Source organism: Enhydra lutris, unplaced genomic scaffold (genome assembly GCF_002288905.1).
Source record: "Enhydra lutris kenyoni isolate GAN:26980312 unplaced genomic scaffold, ASM228890v2 scaffoldscaffold21, whole genome shotgun sequence".
NCBI classification, from domain to species: domain Eukaryota; kingdom Metazoa; phylum Chordata; class Mammalia; order Carnivora; family Mustelidae; genus Enhydra; species Enhydra lutris.
Genome location: NW_019154105.1, coordinates 67,955,922 through 67,972,679, shown reverse-complemented (window position 1 = coordinate 67,972,679; position 16,758 = coordinate 67,955,922). Strand labels below are relative to the sequence as shown.

General features: G+C 44.7%; 1 protein-coding gene across 1 annotated transcript in view; it reads left to right on the top strand.

Moving 5' to 3' along the window:
* Positions 1-16,422, top strand: part of LOC111149040 (family with sequence similarity 193 member A) — a 164,443-nt gene extending 148,021 nt beyond the window's left edge. Inside the window, 2 exon segments of the mRNA XM_022505934.1 lie at positions 6,349-6,430; positions 15,651-16,422. Coding sequence (XP_022361642.1) covers positions 6,349-6,430; positions 15,651-15,744 — 176 coding nt within the window. The 3' untranslated portion in view covers positions 15,745-16,422.
* The last annotated feature ends 336 nt before the right edge of the window (positions 16,423-16,758 follow it).

Below are 16,758 nucleotides of genomic sequence, written 5' to 3'. Positions count from 1 at the left end.
TAGTTACCCATCCCTTCACCTCCTCCCCCCTCCTCTCCAGCAACCCTCAGTTCATTTCCTATGACTGAGAGTCTGTTATGGTTTGCCTCCCTCCCTTGTTTCATCTTATTTTTTTCTCTCTTCTATGATCCTCTGTTTTGTTTTTTAAGTTCCACAGATTTTTGAAATCATATGATAATCGTCTTTGTCTGATTGACTTACTTTGCTTAGCATAATACCCTCTAGTTCCTTCCACATCATTGCAAATGGCCAGATTTTGTTTTTTTGATGGCTGTGTAATATTCCATTGTATATGTATACCACATCTTCTTTATCCATTCATTCTTTATCATTCTTTATCCATGACATTCAGATATCAATGGACATCTGTTGTGGACTTTGCTGCTATAAACATTAGAGTGCATGTGCCCCTTTGGTCACTACATTTGTATCTTTGGGGTAGATACCCAGTAGTGCAATTGCTGGGTCATAGGGCTGTTCTGTTTTTAACTTATTAAGGAACCTCCATATTTTCCAGAGTGGCTGCACCAACTTGCATTCCCACCAACAGTGCACGCGAGGGTTCCCCTTTCTCCACATCCTCACCAAGACCTGTTGTTTCCTGACTTGTTAATTTTAGCCGTTCTGACTGGTATGAGGTAATATGCCATTGTGATTTTGATTTGTATTTACCTGATGCTGAGTGATGTTGAGCATTTTTTCACATGTCTGTTGGCCATTTGTCTGTCTTCTTTGGAAAAATATCTGTTCATGTCTTCTGCCGGTTTTTGATTGGATTATTCTTTGGGCATTGAGTTTGATAAGTTCTTTATAGATTTTGGATACTAGCCCTATCTCCGATATGTCATTTACGAATATCTTCTCCCATTCTGTTGGTTGTCTTTTGGTTTTGTCCGCTGTTTCCTTTGCTGTGAAAAAGCTTTTTGTCTTGATGAAGTTCCAGTAGTTTATTTTTGCCTTTGTTTCCCTTGCCTTTGGAGACATGTCTAGCAAGAAGTTGCTGCAGCTGAGGTCGAAGAGGTTGCTGCCTGTGTTCTCCTCTATGATTTTGGTGGATTCCTGTCTCACATTTAGTTCTTTCATCCATTTTAAGTCTGTTTTTGTGTGTGGTGTAAGGAAATGGTCCAGTTTCATTCTTCTGCATGTGGCTGTCCAATTTTCCCAACACCATTTGTTGAAGAGCCTGTTTTATTTCCATTAGCTATTCTTTCCTGCTTTGTCAAAGATTTGTTAACCATAGAGTTGAGGGTCTCTTTCTGGGCTCTCTATTCTGTTTCATTGATCTGTGTGTCTGTTTTTGTGCCAGTACCATACTGTCTGGATGATCACAGCTTTGTAATAGAGCTTGAAGTCCAGATTTGTGAGGCCCCCAGCTTTGGTTTTCTTTCTCAACGTTGCTTTGGCTATTTGAGGTCTTTTCAGGTTCCACACTAATTTTAGGATTATTTGCTCCAGCTCTGTGAAAAAGTGAATGGTATTTTGATAGGGATTGCATTGAATGTGTAGCTTGCTCTGGGTAGCATAGACATTTTAACAGTATTTGTTCTTCCAATCCATGAGCATGGAACATTTTTCCATTTCTTTGGGTCTCCCTCAGTTTCTTTCATGAGTGTTCTATAGTTTTCTGAGTACAGATCTTCTGCCTCTTGGGTTAGGTTTGTCTTAGGTATCTTTGAAGCCACCTTCCCACTCTGATACCTGGGAGCTCTGCCACATTCAGGCAGGTATCCCCGGTCTTTCTGTGACCCTGTGGGTCCTGAGACCACAGTGTCCCCACGAGGGCTCTACTCCTCACTTAAACCTCTGGAGCGATGTCCCTCCGTGGAGCAGACTTCTAAAAGTTCTGATTTTGTGCTCTGCAGCTCTCTCACTGCCAGGAGCCGGCTTGATGGAGATTCCCTCCCCCATGGTCTGTCCTCCCATATATTGCCCCGGATTCACTTCTCTGCACCTCCTACCATCCAGAAAGTGATTGCTTTCCTGTTCATAGAGTTGCTGCTATTCTTATCTTCGATCTCTGGTTGAGTTCGCAGGTGTTCAGAATGATTTGGTAGCTATCTAGCTGAATTCTTGAGGCCAGACAAAACTAAGGTTTCCTACTCCTACTTCCTACTGCCGTTGTAGCCTGCCTCCCAGTGAGGCTATTTTCATCACCGTTCCGTGTTTTATGTATTTGTGTTCTGTTCCCATTCTCTTTCTTTCAGCTAGTTAATAGTTTGTCTTTTATTTTGGGGCTGCCTGACTGGATCAGTGGGTGGGACATATGACTCTTGATCTCGGGGTCACGAGTTCAAGCCCCACATTGGACATGGAGCCCACTTCAAAAAAAAAAAAAAAGAAAAGAACAGTTCATCTGTTTTATTCATATTTAAAAAAAAAAAACAGGCTCTTTATTCATTAACCAGGTTTACTGTTGTTCTTTCTAATATCTCATCAATTCCTACCGTTATCTTTATTTTCTTCCTGTTCTTGCTTTCACTTTGTTGTTTATTTCTAATTTTTTAAAAAGATTTTATTTATTTATTTGACAGAGAGAGACACAGTGAGAGAGGGAACACAAACAGAGGGAGTGGGAGAGGGAGAAGCAGGATTCCCGCCGAGCCTGATGAGGGGCTCAATCCCAGGACCCTGGGATCATGACCTGAGCCGAAGGCAGCCGCTTAACGACTGAGCCACCCAGGCGCCCCTCTAATTTTTTGGTTTGGGAATTTAGTTCATTTGTTTTCATTCCATCATTTTTATTGATCAAAGTATTTAGCATTTCCAATTTTCCTTTGATCATTCCTTTAAATATACCTCAGTCTGATGTTTCCATTGGCGTATTGTTTTTTTGTTTTGTTTTGTTTTAAGAAGGTCAGGAGTTTCTTTGTTTTTATCCCCCCTTTGTCCAGTAGTTGAATAGTGCCTTTTAGGTTTCCAGGTGAGAGAGTCTTTCTTTCTTTCTTTTTTTTTTTTTTTTAAGATTTTTTTATTTGAGAGAGAGAAAAGGAGGGGGGTGTGGGGGTGGCAGAAGGAGAGGGAGAAGCAGACTCCCTGCCGAGCAGGGAGCCTAATACTGGGCTTGATCCCAGAACCCCGGGATCATAGCATGAGCCACTCAGGCTCCCCTGGGAGAGCCTTTCTTATGTTAATAATTTCTAAGTTTTCTGTATTGTAATCAGAGAATAGTGTTCATAATATTTCTGCTTTGTGGAATGTACTGATATTTTCCTTGTGACCAGCTTTTCTGACTGCTTTGTATACCCTTGAGATAAATGTGTATTTTTTCTATTATCATGGGGAAAATTGAACGTATATAGCCGCATGATGTATTGATGAATAATATTTAGGGTTAGGTCTTCTGTTTCCTTCCTGGTTTTTTGTCCTCTTGACCTGTCCTCTGTTATTCATTATTTAATGAGTTTCTAGGTTTTCTTGTCTCTCTTGCAGTTTTGCTTTATAAAGGTGGTATTTGTATTTGGTGCCCATTCCTAACTGTAATACCTTCTTAGCGAATTGTGGGGTTTAATGCTAAGAAATGTCCTTTTGTTGTGTTTTTGTGCTTTTGCCTTGAATTCTACTTTGTCTAAGATGGTGATCGCCGACCCTTCTCTCCGTGTCTCCATTCGCTTGGCGGGGCACCTCTGCTCTCATCGCTGCATTCCTCAGTGTTAGCTCGTTCTCTGATTTCAGACAGCACAAATCTTCAGTCCTGCTTTGTGAGCCACAAATGGAAAATCTTATCTGTATAAGCCCATTTGCATTTATTACTACTGTGTGTGGTCTTCTCAGCTCCAGTGACATTTTATAATTACTCTGTGTATTTTATATTTGTTGTTTCTTTTTCTGTATAATGTGTTTTCTTAGCTTTTATTTTTGAAAATCATTGGTGTTTCGGAAACTTGGCAGTCTTGCCTGAGTGCATTCCTCCACACTTGTACCTTTGGTGCTCCATCCTTGGTTTCCTTGCTTACCTTCCACAGTGGGCTTCAAGGCAGATTCTCTGACACCTACTTTCTGCCTGGACAACAGTCCATGAGCTGCTTCCATCCTTCTCACTTTCCCCTTTTACAGTCTTCTCCCCATTTCCCAGCTGGATTATTTCTGCTGTGTCAGACACAGGGTATTCATGGGTCTCCAGGATGACATCCCGTGCTTGTATTGGTCCTCCTGTGAAGTGTTCCCTGTCCTCTTCACCCTTGGGCGCATGTCCTCAAGTCAGGGTCAGGGGTACAGAATTCTCTGAGCTCTGCAAAGCAAAATGTTTCCTATAGTCTTAATGATATACAGAAAGCCTAGCCTGGCTGGGTGTGAATCCTTGGGTCACACTTTCTACTCTGATTAACATAGCTTTGCTGTTGTGAGAAATATATTCCTGGTACTGAATCTGGTTATGGTTCTGTCACTTTTTTTTCTTATACCAAGATGTTCAGTATTGATTATTCTTACCAGAAGAAAGGAAGATTAAAAATTGCTTTGTAAGGCAGCTTTTTCAGCAGATATACCTGATCTGTTTCCTTTTGTGGTTGTTCCTCTTCCAGAACTAGTAATGGAAGACTGTTGATTAGAGACTTGCTTTCCTAGACTTCACTTTCATTATATCTCTAACCACCCCTGCCCCATGTCACCCTTCTTCATGCACCAGCGCTTCTTTGAACAGGCCTCAGTGAGTCTGGTCGGCAGCCAGGCAAGGTCTGCACATGAACACCTAGACAGAGGCCCAGTCGGAATAGTCTTGGTGGCTGAGGAAGAATGGTTGGGCTGTGGAAGCAGGCAGCTGTGACTTGATATGTTGTATAGGATGACTCTGCGCTGCCTGGCTTGGGCAGGGTGGGAACTGGGCCCAAGGAGCCCAGCTGGGAGGCTGGTGAAGGCCAGCACTGTTGTGGCAGCAGTGGGTAGAGGTAGGAGGTCCCAGACTGTTCACAGAGAACTTGCCTGGCCCGTAGAAGGCGTGATGACATGAGAGTAAGACAGGGCCGGAGGGACCCCGTCAGAAACGGAGCAGGCTCGCAGCGGATGGCGAGGGACACACTTTTGCCTTTACCAGGGGGGCAGATGCCCGACGGCACCCGTAGAGCTAGCTTCAGGACCCTGCAACTCAGAAAAGCAGTCTGGGGCAGTGGTAAAGGTTTGCGGGTGTCGGCATCCCCGTGGAGGGAGGAAAGCTGGGCACAGGGAGCTCTGGGTGCCGGCAGAGGTGTGGTGGGGGAGGGGCTGTGGTCATACGAGTCCCTGTAGGGAAGCTCTTCCCAGACATTTCTGTGAGCTCGCAGATGGGATGGCCCTCTGCCTGATGGTCTAAGTCAGCAAAAATGACAGCTGCTGTTACACAGCTGAACCATGTCTTACGCTCCTATGGCGGTGCCCCAGTGAAGGGAAAAAAGTATGTCTGTTTTCTGAAGATGACAAAAAATTAGCCCATGCTAAAGTCTGCAGGGAAGTGGAGACTCTGTACGTTCCTTTGATGATGAGGCCAGGTGTTGATGATGGGGCCAGGTGTTATTGATGATGGGGACAGGTGTTGTGTCTGCACCGCCAGCCTGCCTAGCAGCCTAGCTGTGCACTGGTGTAGCCTCTGGCACCCGAGGGCCAGCAAGTGCCCAGCGTCCCACAGGTCCCACCCTGCCCAGCAGACAGGGTGGGCAGAGAAGAAGCAAGAAGTTGAAGCCCTCAAACTTGCTGAGATTCTAGGAGTTGGAGTAATCCTGAATCCTTAGTCTCCCTGCATCTGGCCTGTTTCGGAGAGGGTGATTTAACTGAAAAGTGAAGTACAGCCTTGCTTTTTATTGGAACAGCCTGAAAAGTGTTTGATGATGTCTGTGGGACGTTGCATGTAGAAACTAAATGCCTGGGAGAGCCATCTTCCTGTAGAGGTTGATGTTAGTCATGTCCTGTTGCTGCAAGGGGCACTTGCAAGGGATAGCGTTTGCTTCCCCATGAGGCTGACTTCTGGGGTTCTCTTCGCTAGCATGCCCCACTCCTTCCCACCCTCTAATAGGGACGTAGGACAGACTCTGGGCCTTGCAAGCATGATGGATTTCTAGGAATCTTCTCAAGGGTTCTCCCATCATGGAAACGTGTCAAGTAAATATGTCAAGTAAAGGCCAGTCCCTTTGGGCATCCGGGTGCCAGGTCTCTTCTAGTGGGACCTGGAGCCACAGTTGTGCTCAGCAGACTTGTGAGTTCCATAATTTTGAAGTTGAACCTGGATGTTCACAAGCAGGTGAGAGATATCTGCCCTTCCTTGGCTATTTGTAAAGTCTCATTTTTGAGAAAATTTTCAGTTTGTGAAATTGTTAAAATTAAGTAAAGCCAGGTGATCTGTTCTTCTGTAATCTGACTTGCCTCTTTTCTTTCATTTTACAGATGATGTCTTTCTGCCTAAAGATATCGACCTAGACAGTGTGGATATGGATGAGACAGAGAGGGAAGTGGAATATTTCAAAAGGTAAGTGTTAAGCCTTTCTGTCTGAAATAATGAGGCTTTCACAGCTGCCAGACATGACCCTCCTGACCCTCCCATAGCATTGCCGGCTGTCCTGGACACAGGTTCTGTCAGCTAGCTGAGTGGCCTGTCACACACGTCCCCTCACAGCGCTAGCACACACAGGGGCCTCCTCACTCGCCCTCACACCTGGTCCCCACCCCTGTGTGTGAAGACTGGTTGAGGACCGTGGCTCCAGACCAGCAGCATCACCGGGGCACACAGGCCCCTGCCCAGACCTGCGGAGTCACTCTGGGGAGGGGCCCAACAGCTGTGTTCTCACAAGCGGCCCCAGCCATCCACATGTGCTAACATTGGAACACACTGTTACGGCACACTTTTAAGGAGAAAGGTAACATTTCAGAGATTCACTCAGTTTTCCTGATAAGCAGATTTCATTAGTACTGTGTTCAATAGTATTTTATCTGCTTTGTGAATTATGGCAAGCAAATTTCATTTTAAAGTTGTTCCTTCTTTAACCTGTTTGTTTCAGATAATACAAACATACATACACCAAAGAAGCAGTTAGTTTGCAGTGCAGAAAGCCATTAACTCCTATCTGAAATATATAGGGTTGTGTGGGTAGCTCAGTTGATTAAGCATCTGCTTACTGATCTCCGCTCAGGCCTCAATCTCAAGGTCAGGAGTTCAAACCCTGCATTGGGCTTCATGCCTCGCGTGGAGCCTATTTAGAAAAAATAAAAGATAAAAATAAATGAAATATTATAGAATTCTAGATGATTCTGGAAGTTATATTTATTTTATAATGTGTGTGTGTGTGTATCTCCACAGGCAGAGTAAAGTGTTTGCTAAAGTTGGATGTTCATCCTAATAAAAACTTTTAACATAGGACTAGATAGGCATATCCTTAACATAATAAAAGGTATCCATAAAATACAATAAATGCCATAGTTATAAATGCCATAGTTACAGTGAAACATTAACAGCTGTCCCTTGAGATTAAAAAAGAAGGGGCACCTGGGTGGCTCAGTGGGTTAAAGCCTCTGCCTTCGGCTCAGGTCATGATCCCAGGGTTCTGGGATCAAGCCCCGCATCTGGCTCTCTGCTCTGCGGAGAGCGTGCTTCCTCCTCTTTCTCTGCCTGCCTCTCTGTCTACTTGTGATCTCTGTCTGTCAAATAAATAAATACAATCTTTAAAAAAGAAAAGAGATAAGGATGCCCATTGTTACAACTTCTGTTTGTGAAGGTGTAAGAAGAAACAAAGGGACAAGAATCAGAAGGAAGAAATGGAACTGTCATTCTCAGGTGACAGAACAATGTACAAAGTCTGAAAGAATCTGTAGGCAGATCACTTGAGTTACTAAGACAGTTTGCCCTGAATTCTGGGGAGCATTTCGTGGATAAATGCGGAACTTTGGAGAGATATTTTTCCAAGCTAGACCTATAGACCATATCCTTTAAAATCACGCATGACCTGGGACGCCTGGGTGGCTCAGTTGGTTAAGCAGCTGCTTTCGGCTCAGGTCATGATCCCAGCGTCCTGGGATCAAGTCCCACATCAGGCTCCCTGCTCAGCAGGGAGCCTGCTTCTCCCTCTGCCTCTGCCTGCCACTCTGTCTGCCTGTGCTCACTCTCTCTGACAAATAAATAAATAAAATCTTAAAAAAAAAAAATCATGCATGACCTTATCAACAAAGATTAGCAAACACTTAAGACCTGGGGAAAAGAAACATTTAGAAATGAAAAATGTAATGATTAAAATCAAGATGTTAATAGATTTGTGATAAACAGAGTAGACACTGCTAAAGAGGGAATTAGTGAACTGGAAGAACAATCTGAAAGATGAACACAGAATGCACCCACATATAAGGACATTAGAAAAGAGGAAAGAGGCTCAGACACATGAAGGAGAGACTGAGTCTGACAGACGGTTGACTGGAGCTGCCCGAGGAGAAGATGGAGGCTACAGGAGAGCTATATTTGAAGAGATAAAGTACCTGGGGATTGTGCGGAGCTAATGAGAAATCCAGATCTACAAATGCAGGAGCTGTACAACATACACCAGTGGGATAAACAAATGAAAATCCATTCCTCAACATAGCAGATGTGAAACCAGAAGACCATGGAGTGAGATTTACAGCTTTGAGAGAAAGTTCTCAGTCTGTAACTATGTATCCCACAAACCTATTCTTTTCCATAGTAAAGAAAAATTGTAGGAACTTGCTCCAAAGAGATCTGTGTTTAAAAATATATATATATATCTTCAAGAGAAGAAGATAATCATCTCAGAAAGACAGTGTGATTTGCAGGAAGGAGAGAGAAACCGCCTGATAAATGTTGTTAAATAAAACATTTTCTTTGTAACCACAGAGTAGTAATGTCTAATTGACATGTCTGAAAGAACCACAGTACTGAACAGCAATAGTATGTGAGCTAAATTAAAAAAAAAAAAAAAAGTCCTTTTTTGTTGAGGTATTTAACAGTTAAGTATTTAATATTCAGACTTGAAGCTAAATGGGTGATACACTTTTACAAGTAAGCATTAAAAGAATAGAAATAGGATGTGTAAATTGCTAATCTGTAGAAGGAAAAAAATCAAAACTCAAAACAGTAAACATAAATATAGTAAAGTTTAAGAACACGGGAGACACAAGTTCAGTTTTATCAGCAAGCGTGATAGACAATAAAAAAGTTTCTCAGATTGTGTTGACGATTTTAAACACACACACACACACACACACACGCTTACACACATGCGCATGTGCACACACATACCATTTATAAGAACATACCTAAAACACAGTGAATAGAAAGGTAGAAGTAAAGAGGAAAAGGAAGCTGTTGTATAATTATGTTATTATCAAAGAGAATATGGATTAAAAAAAGGGACTGATAAAGGTTGCTGTATAGTGCTAAAAGATTCAATGTGTGAGGAAGACATAGAAATTTTAAACTAGGTACTTAATGAAATAGCCTCAGAATACAAATAGGAACTAGTTTGGGCTGCATAGAGAATCCGATCCACCGTCCCTTTTGGACATCGTCCCCATGGATGTGGAAGAGGAGTACGGAGGAGAGTGCATCCAGGAAACAGGGCATCTGTGTTCTGGGCACACGGGGAACACTCACAGAAGTGGAGTGGGTACTGGGCCACAGAAAGCAAGGGTCAGAAGTTTAAGGGAGTGAATATGTGTAATTGTATGCCCTGACCGCATCACATTTAAGTCGGCAGTTTACCAAAGTAAATTTTTAAGTCCCTAAGTATTTGGATATCTGAAAGTATATATGTTTAACTCATGGGTTCAATAAGAAACCACTGTAGACATTTAAAAATACCTGGAACTAAAAGAGAAGGAAAACACTGACTATGAAAACTGTGGGCTGTGGACAGTTTGCTGTTGAGCGCTCCTTCATTGAAGCCTTAAGGCTGCCGAGTGAGTTTTTAAAAACCTGAAAATTAATGAGTTAAGGATTTTGTTTGAGAAATTAGGGAAAGAACAACCAAATAAGCCCAAAGAGCATAAAAGAGGATAATACATAAATCGTGAAACAGAAAACAAATACAGAGGAGATCAACAAAGCCAAACTTTGACTCTTTGAAAATATTAACTAGATAATTAACCTTTGAGAGACTGATCAAGATAAAATAGGGAGAAACGACACAATACAGTAATTAGATGAAAAAGAACCAGGATGTTGATAATTATAAAAGTTGGACCATGGCTGCACCCATGTCACCACACTCTGCTTTTGTGTGTGTCTGACATCTTCCATAATGAGAAGAGTTTTTTTATATTCTGTGACTATATAAGTGAAAGGGAAGACATAGCTCCAGGTGCTGTAGTGATTCAGCTATACGAGAACATTGGGAACAACTTCACAATTTTAAAACTTAAATACGAAATCAACGCAGTAACAAAATAGCCTGAATGATCCAGTAAACCATCGAAGAAATCAGAGTAGTAGTTACAGATAACCCCAGTGCATTCTGACATTTGTGCAGAGAATGCTCCCAGAACTTTAAAGAGATGATCCGGGGCGCCTGGGTGGCTCAGTCGGTTAAGCCTCTGCCTTCGGCTTGGGTTATGATCCCAGGGTCCTAGGATCAAGCCCCACATCAGGCTCCCTGCTCAGTGGGGAGCTTGCTTCTCCCTCTCCCCCTCCCCCTGCTTGGGTTCCCTCCTTTGTTGTCTCTCTTTCTGTCAAATAAATAAAATCTTTTAAAAAGAGAGATGGAGATGATCCAGCCTTATACTGATTCTACCAGAAAATTGAAAGGAGGAGACAACACAAGACTCCCCACTTCATTTTATGAGAGAAGGAAGATTTTGATACCAAAATCTGCTAAAAGCAATACAGAAAACATGAAAAATCACAGATCTGTTTTGGTCATGAGTATTAATTGGATGTGAAAAAATTTCACATTCCAAATCCAACAGTATTTTTAAAAGTAATATTTGACCAAACTGGTGTACCCTAGGAATGAATGCAAGGAATATTTACTATTAGGAAATCCACAAATGCTATTTGCTAAATTGATAATTAAAGAAGAACCATATGATCATTTCCATAGGTTCAGAAAAAACATCTGATAAAAATTAGCATTCCATTAATTTAAGAAAAAAAGAAAAAGGTAAACTAGTAGTAGAAGGAAATATCCTTAACCTGAAAAGGAGATTTACCAAAAGAGAGAAAAGAAATGCTACATGAAACATTTTCTCAAGTGGGAAGCATGGAAGCGTGTGCAAAACAGAGATGCTCTCTGTTTCCATCTCTGTTCAGCCTTAAATCATGGTTCCTAGGCAGCATAATAAGAGAAGAAAAGAAATGAAAAGGCTTAAAGAATGGAAAGCAGGAGATAAAATTCCATTTTACTTAACAGTTGATCTAACTGACTACAAAGAGAATTACAAAAAAATTAGCAAGAGAAAGAGTTTAGTAAAGGGACGGGCTATAGGATCAGTGTACAGAAGTTATGTTTCTCCATACCATCCATAATTTGAAGATGTATTTTAAAATAAAGACGGTATTTGTAACAGCTCCAGAATCTATGCAGTTTCCATGAATAAATCTAATAGAAGTTGCCCACGACCTGTGCATAGAAAGAGATGAAGCATGAGGGAAGAATTTTGAAGACCTGGGATAGATCCTGTATTCATTTATAAGAAAAGTGAATATCGTTAAGCTATCTCACTTCCCAGAATTTATCTGTAGATTTTAAAGCCCAAGAAGGATTTTGTAAAATTGAGTGTTTTTAAAACACATTCGTGTAGGGTGGACATGTGATACAGTCACACATGGAATGCTGCTCAGCCGCGGAGAGGAACGGGCTAGAACAGTCTGCAGTGTGGATCCTACAAACTCGAGAGTGGACAGAGGCACAGCACGCGAATATACATGATACCCTATTTATAGAAAGCTCAGTTTAGACACAACCAAATGTTTTTAGACACAACCAGTTTTTACATATTTTTAAATTGTTGTATTTAAAATCAGTTATTAACATACTAGCCTTACTAGCATATTATTAGTATTATATAATATAGCTTAGTTAGTATTATAGTGTATATTATATATTATATTATATAGCATATAGTATGTATTATTATATAATACATAATAATATGACATTATTAACATATTATTAGTCTCAGAGGTGGAGGTCAGTGATGCATCAGTTACATATCACACCCAGTACTCCTTACATCACGCGCCCTCCTTGCTGCCCGTAAGGACACCATCCCCCTCCACCCACTCCTTCCCCTCCAGCAGCCCTCAGTCTGTTTCCTAGAGTTCAGAGTCTCTTACGATTTGTCTCTCTGATTTCCTCTTCTTTTTCCTTCTCTCCCCCTTTGATCCTCTGTTTTGTTTCTTCAGTTCCACATATGAGTGAGATAATATGATAATTGTCTTTCCCTGACTTATTTCACTCAGCATAATACCCTCCAGTTCCATCCATGTCGATGTAAATGGTAAGATTTCATCCTTTCTGTTGGCTGAGTAATATTCCATTGTATAGATGAACCAGATCTTCTTTATCCATTTGTCTGTTGTGGACATCCAGGCTCTTTCCATTGAAGTACACTTTTTAATGTACACCATTCAGTCCAGCAGCTCCACTCCTGACTCTCTGCCCAAGAGAAGCCAGAGCATGTATCCACACAAAGATTTGTACATGAATGTTTCCAGAAGTTTCACTTGTAATAGCCAAAAACTGGGGACAGCCCAGGTCTGCACAGCAGATGAGCAGAGAAACTGTGCTCTGTCCATCCGGTGGACGCCACTCACCTGGGAAAAGCTTACTCCCGATGACACGTGGAGATGGAGCCCAGAGGCAGGTGCTCGGGCCAAGAAGGCAGACAGCAGGTACATACTGCGAAGTTGCATGTACCTGAGATGCCAGGAAATGCAAATTCATCCCAGTGACGGCAGATCACTGTTCACCTAGGGCTGGGGCAGCGAGGAGATTACAGCAAAGGGACTTCCTGGAAGTTTTCTGTGTCTTGATTGGAGGGATAGTTACTCGGATTTATTTATTTATCAGCACTATGAGCTCTGTAGTAACTGCAGTTTATTGTACATAAATTATACCTCAGTGACGTATATTTTCAGGGATACTATACCATACATAGGTGTTAAGACTATAAAGAAAAGCAAGGAAATGATCCTAAAAAGCCAGAATGGTGATTACTTTTGGGTTTTGGGGTGGGGACTGCCCGGAGGCAGTGTCCCAGGCTTGCTGCTAGTGCTCCAGTGTTTGCCTTCTCAGTTTCTTTCAGCGTGCATGTCTGGTTTCTCTCCTGCATGTGTGTGATGTTCACACAAAAAAAACGAACGAACTGGGCACCTGGGTGTCTCAGTGGGTTAAGCATCTGCCTTCTGCTCAGGTCATGGGTCCTGGGATCCAGCCCTCCTTTGGGCTCTCTGCTCAGCAGGGAGCCTGCTTCCCTCTCTCTCTCTGCCTGCCTTTCTGCCTACTTGTGAGCTCTCTCTCATCAAATAAAATCTTTGAAATATATATATATATTTAAAACAAAACAAAAGAACAAACAAACTTAGGTTTGATCTGATCCTTCTAGAAGTATAGGAAGAACAGAGCTGCTTTTCTTGTCCATTGCAAAGACTTAGAAAGTCACAGAAACAGACTACACAATGCTGAGCTTTGGTTTATGACAAAAGATCGGCAGCAGAAACGAAGGTATGTTCATAAATGCAGCTGTGAAAGTTTATGTAAGAAAAACTTTCAGTTGGATCCTCACGTCATCCTACTCAAAGGTCAGCTCTAGGTGGGAAGACTCTAAACGTCACAAGCAAACCTTTTTATTTGGGATATAGGTGAGTATCTGTTTGACCTCAGAGTAGGGACAGATTTCTTAAAAACGCCAACTATAAAATAAAAAAGATTGATAAATTAAATGACATGAAAATCAACAGTTCTTTAAAGAAAGTGAGGAGATGGTATCCGCAGCACCTCACGGAGGGTTAGTACCAGAACAGATACACATGACAGAACAGGAAAAGACCCATGCGTGGACAGATGGGCTGTCACAGAAACCCATGACCAGGGACTTATGGAGAGACCTCCCGCCTGACGGGCTGGGCGCGCAGGGGCAGTGGCTCCCCCACTCCTCGGGGGCACAGAGTGGCTCCAACGACCATGAAGTTTGGCAGAATCGGGTCAAGTCGAAGCCGTCCGTTTCACGGAGCCCTGCGGTTTTCTGTCTATTCTGTGGGGGGAGCTCTTACAACCTTGGAAACGGGCACATGGCGGCCTCCTGGGGGAATTGCACAAAAGCAGGAAGAAAAAGATACAGGATGACTCTATTCCTGTAAGTGCAGAAATCAGCGCACACAGACCATGGGTGAGGGGCTGCGAGGTTGTGGGCAATTGTCACAGACACCAGGGTGCGAGCTGCATCCTGGGAGAGGACGGCATGGTGCCATGGGGTCGGCAGGGTTGGGCTTCCTGACCTGGGTTAGGGGTGTGCTGATCGAGGCTTTTGTGGTCCCAGTCACCTGGGTACACATGTTCTGGACATGTAACACGGTCCCTGGCAGACCACATGGAGGCCCGATGGGCAGGAAGTGTCAGATCCTCGGGTGTTGGGGGGGTAGGCAGAGCTGGGGGCCTGGGGGCCTGGCTCCAGCTGGCTCAGAGACACCTATGGACGTTCTTGCCACCACACGTGGAGAGGCGGGATGCATGTAGCCTAATGGGGACCGCTGGGAGTGCCCGCCAGAGCAGGGGGACACGGTCCAGGCAGGTTGGTTGTAAGGTTGTAAAGGTGAACAACGAACGTTGTAAAAGTGATGCCACTAGGACTCGGAGTTCGACCAGCTGTGGCCAGAGAAAGAGAAGTTGAATTCTGGGAGGTGGCACACTGCTCGGGGGCAGGGCAGGGACGGACACACGGCTCTATCCACCTGGACACAGACTGCCTAGCAGGCAGCACAAGGAGTTGTGGTTGAGTGATGTAAATCAACACACTTGGGCTACGCTGTGTGACCACAGTAACCATTTTCAGGTTTAATTCAAGTTTCTGCTACTCAGATGAGAGCTGGACAGGTGAGAACTTCAGAAACTGCATAGTTAAGGTTTTTGAAAGGAAGTGTTCCTCATTTAATAGAGAATCAGCCATTATTGCCTGGGAAGCAGGTGGCAGAACGTGGTGTTTTTCAGATGCTGTTGGGTGTGCAGGGGTGACCCAGAGCTGGGCCCCAGGGCAGCAGGCCTGCCTCTGCTGCCACCCTGAGTGCAGGGAGTGGGGGGTCGGTGGCAGTGCTGTGACCAAGTCTCACCGTGTGAAGTCCTGTGTCCTCTTGCACTCGGGTGTGCATTTGTGGATCAGCGAGGGCCGCTGGGATCTCCATGGCTTAACACGTGGAGAAGGGCAGGGTGGTGGCCATTGGTACATTTTCAGATGGGTTCATCAGAAACCTCCTTTGGGCAGCTTCCCTGGAGGACAAGTTCAAAAAGAAGGACACAGGACACCAGAGGACATTGAGGGCACTCACCTGTGCCCTGAAGAAGGGGATCCCCGTCCTCCTGAGGGCCTTTCCCCACTCTGAAGGGTGGCCAGATGTGGAGGGGTCCTTGACAGCGGGTCTGGCATGCTGAGCGCCCTTCCCCCACCCTCCCATCCTGGGAGGACACTGGACTTTGCTGACACAGCTCAGCTGTGGGCTGTTCCTTCTGTGACCGTTTGGCTCTTTGTCTTCACAGATTCTGTTTGGATTCCGCTAGACAGACCCGACAAAGACTATCCATCAACTGGTCCAATTTTAGCTTGAAAAAAGCCACTTTTGCTGCCCACTGAATGAGGACCACCTGGAGAGGGACGCGCGGAAGGTGGGCCAGGCCCCGGAGCTGCTGTGCTTGCCCAGGGCTGTGCCGGGTGGGCCACCGCACCTGATGCCCCCAGACCGAGAACTCGCCGCTCGGCCTGTGTCAGTGGCTCGTGTGCGTGTATCTGTGAGTGAGGCGTGAGCACAGCGCCGGCCGTCGGATTGCAACAGTAGCTCCCGCCGGCTTCCCACTGCGCGGCCCAGGAGCCGGGGCCGTGGCCAGAGACGCGTTTCATCATCCACGTGGCTCGTTGCCTCTGCATCTCGCCCTGTCCTGTCATCTGTCCCTGCCAGGGCACTGCCGTCACTCAGCTCTCGTGTGCCCTGCGTCCCACCCAAAGCGGGCTGGGCGGGCAGGCGCTCTTCCGTTCTCCTCCACAATCTACTGTTTAAGAGTGTACACGTTGCGCTGTTTGTGTCTGACCCCCCTGACTTGTAGCCAGCTTGTGTAAGATCCCTTGCAGAATGAGAAAGTTCAAAAACAAAACCCCACCCAGTACTCACACCATCAAGTCTGTTAGAGAGTGTACGACTGTATTAACACGGAGGCCTGCCTGGCTACTTTTTTAACATATTGTTAAGTAATATTAAAATCATGTCTTTCTTTTTGAAAGATGGAATACATTAGTACAGCAGAAGACCTCGTCTGGCTGCTTTCTGCTGGGGGCGGTGGGGAGTGTGGTGCATGGGGAGCAGGGTGCGGGGAGAGTGGGGGGCAGTGCCCCCCAAGGGGAAGCTGGCCCACCAACCCTGGAGCATCTCCCGAGTCACCCGTGGCAGCAGTTTAGGGGTCCTGGCTCCTGCCCAGTATCCTTCATGCCTCTGTACCCTCCGGGGCCTTCCGCGTGCCAGGCAGCACCAGGCCCCAGGGCAGAGGCCAGCCCGGTGCCCAGAGAGTTTGGTGAGAGCAGTACTGACACCCAGCAGTAGTGGCATGGGGTCACCGCACCCTAACCTACGGGGCTGGGGAGGCAGAGCCGGGGGGC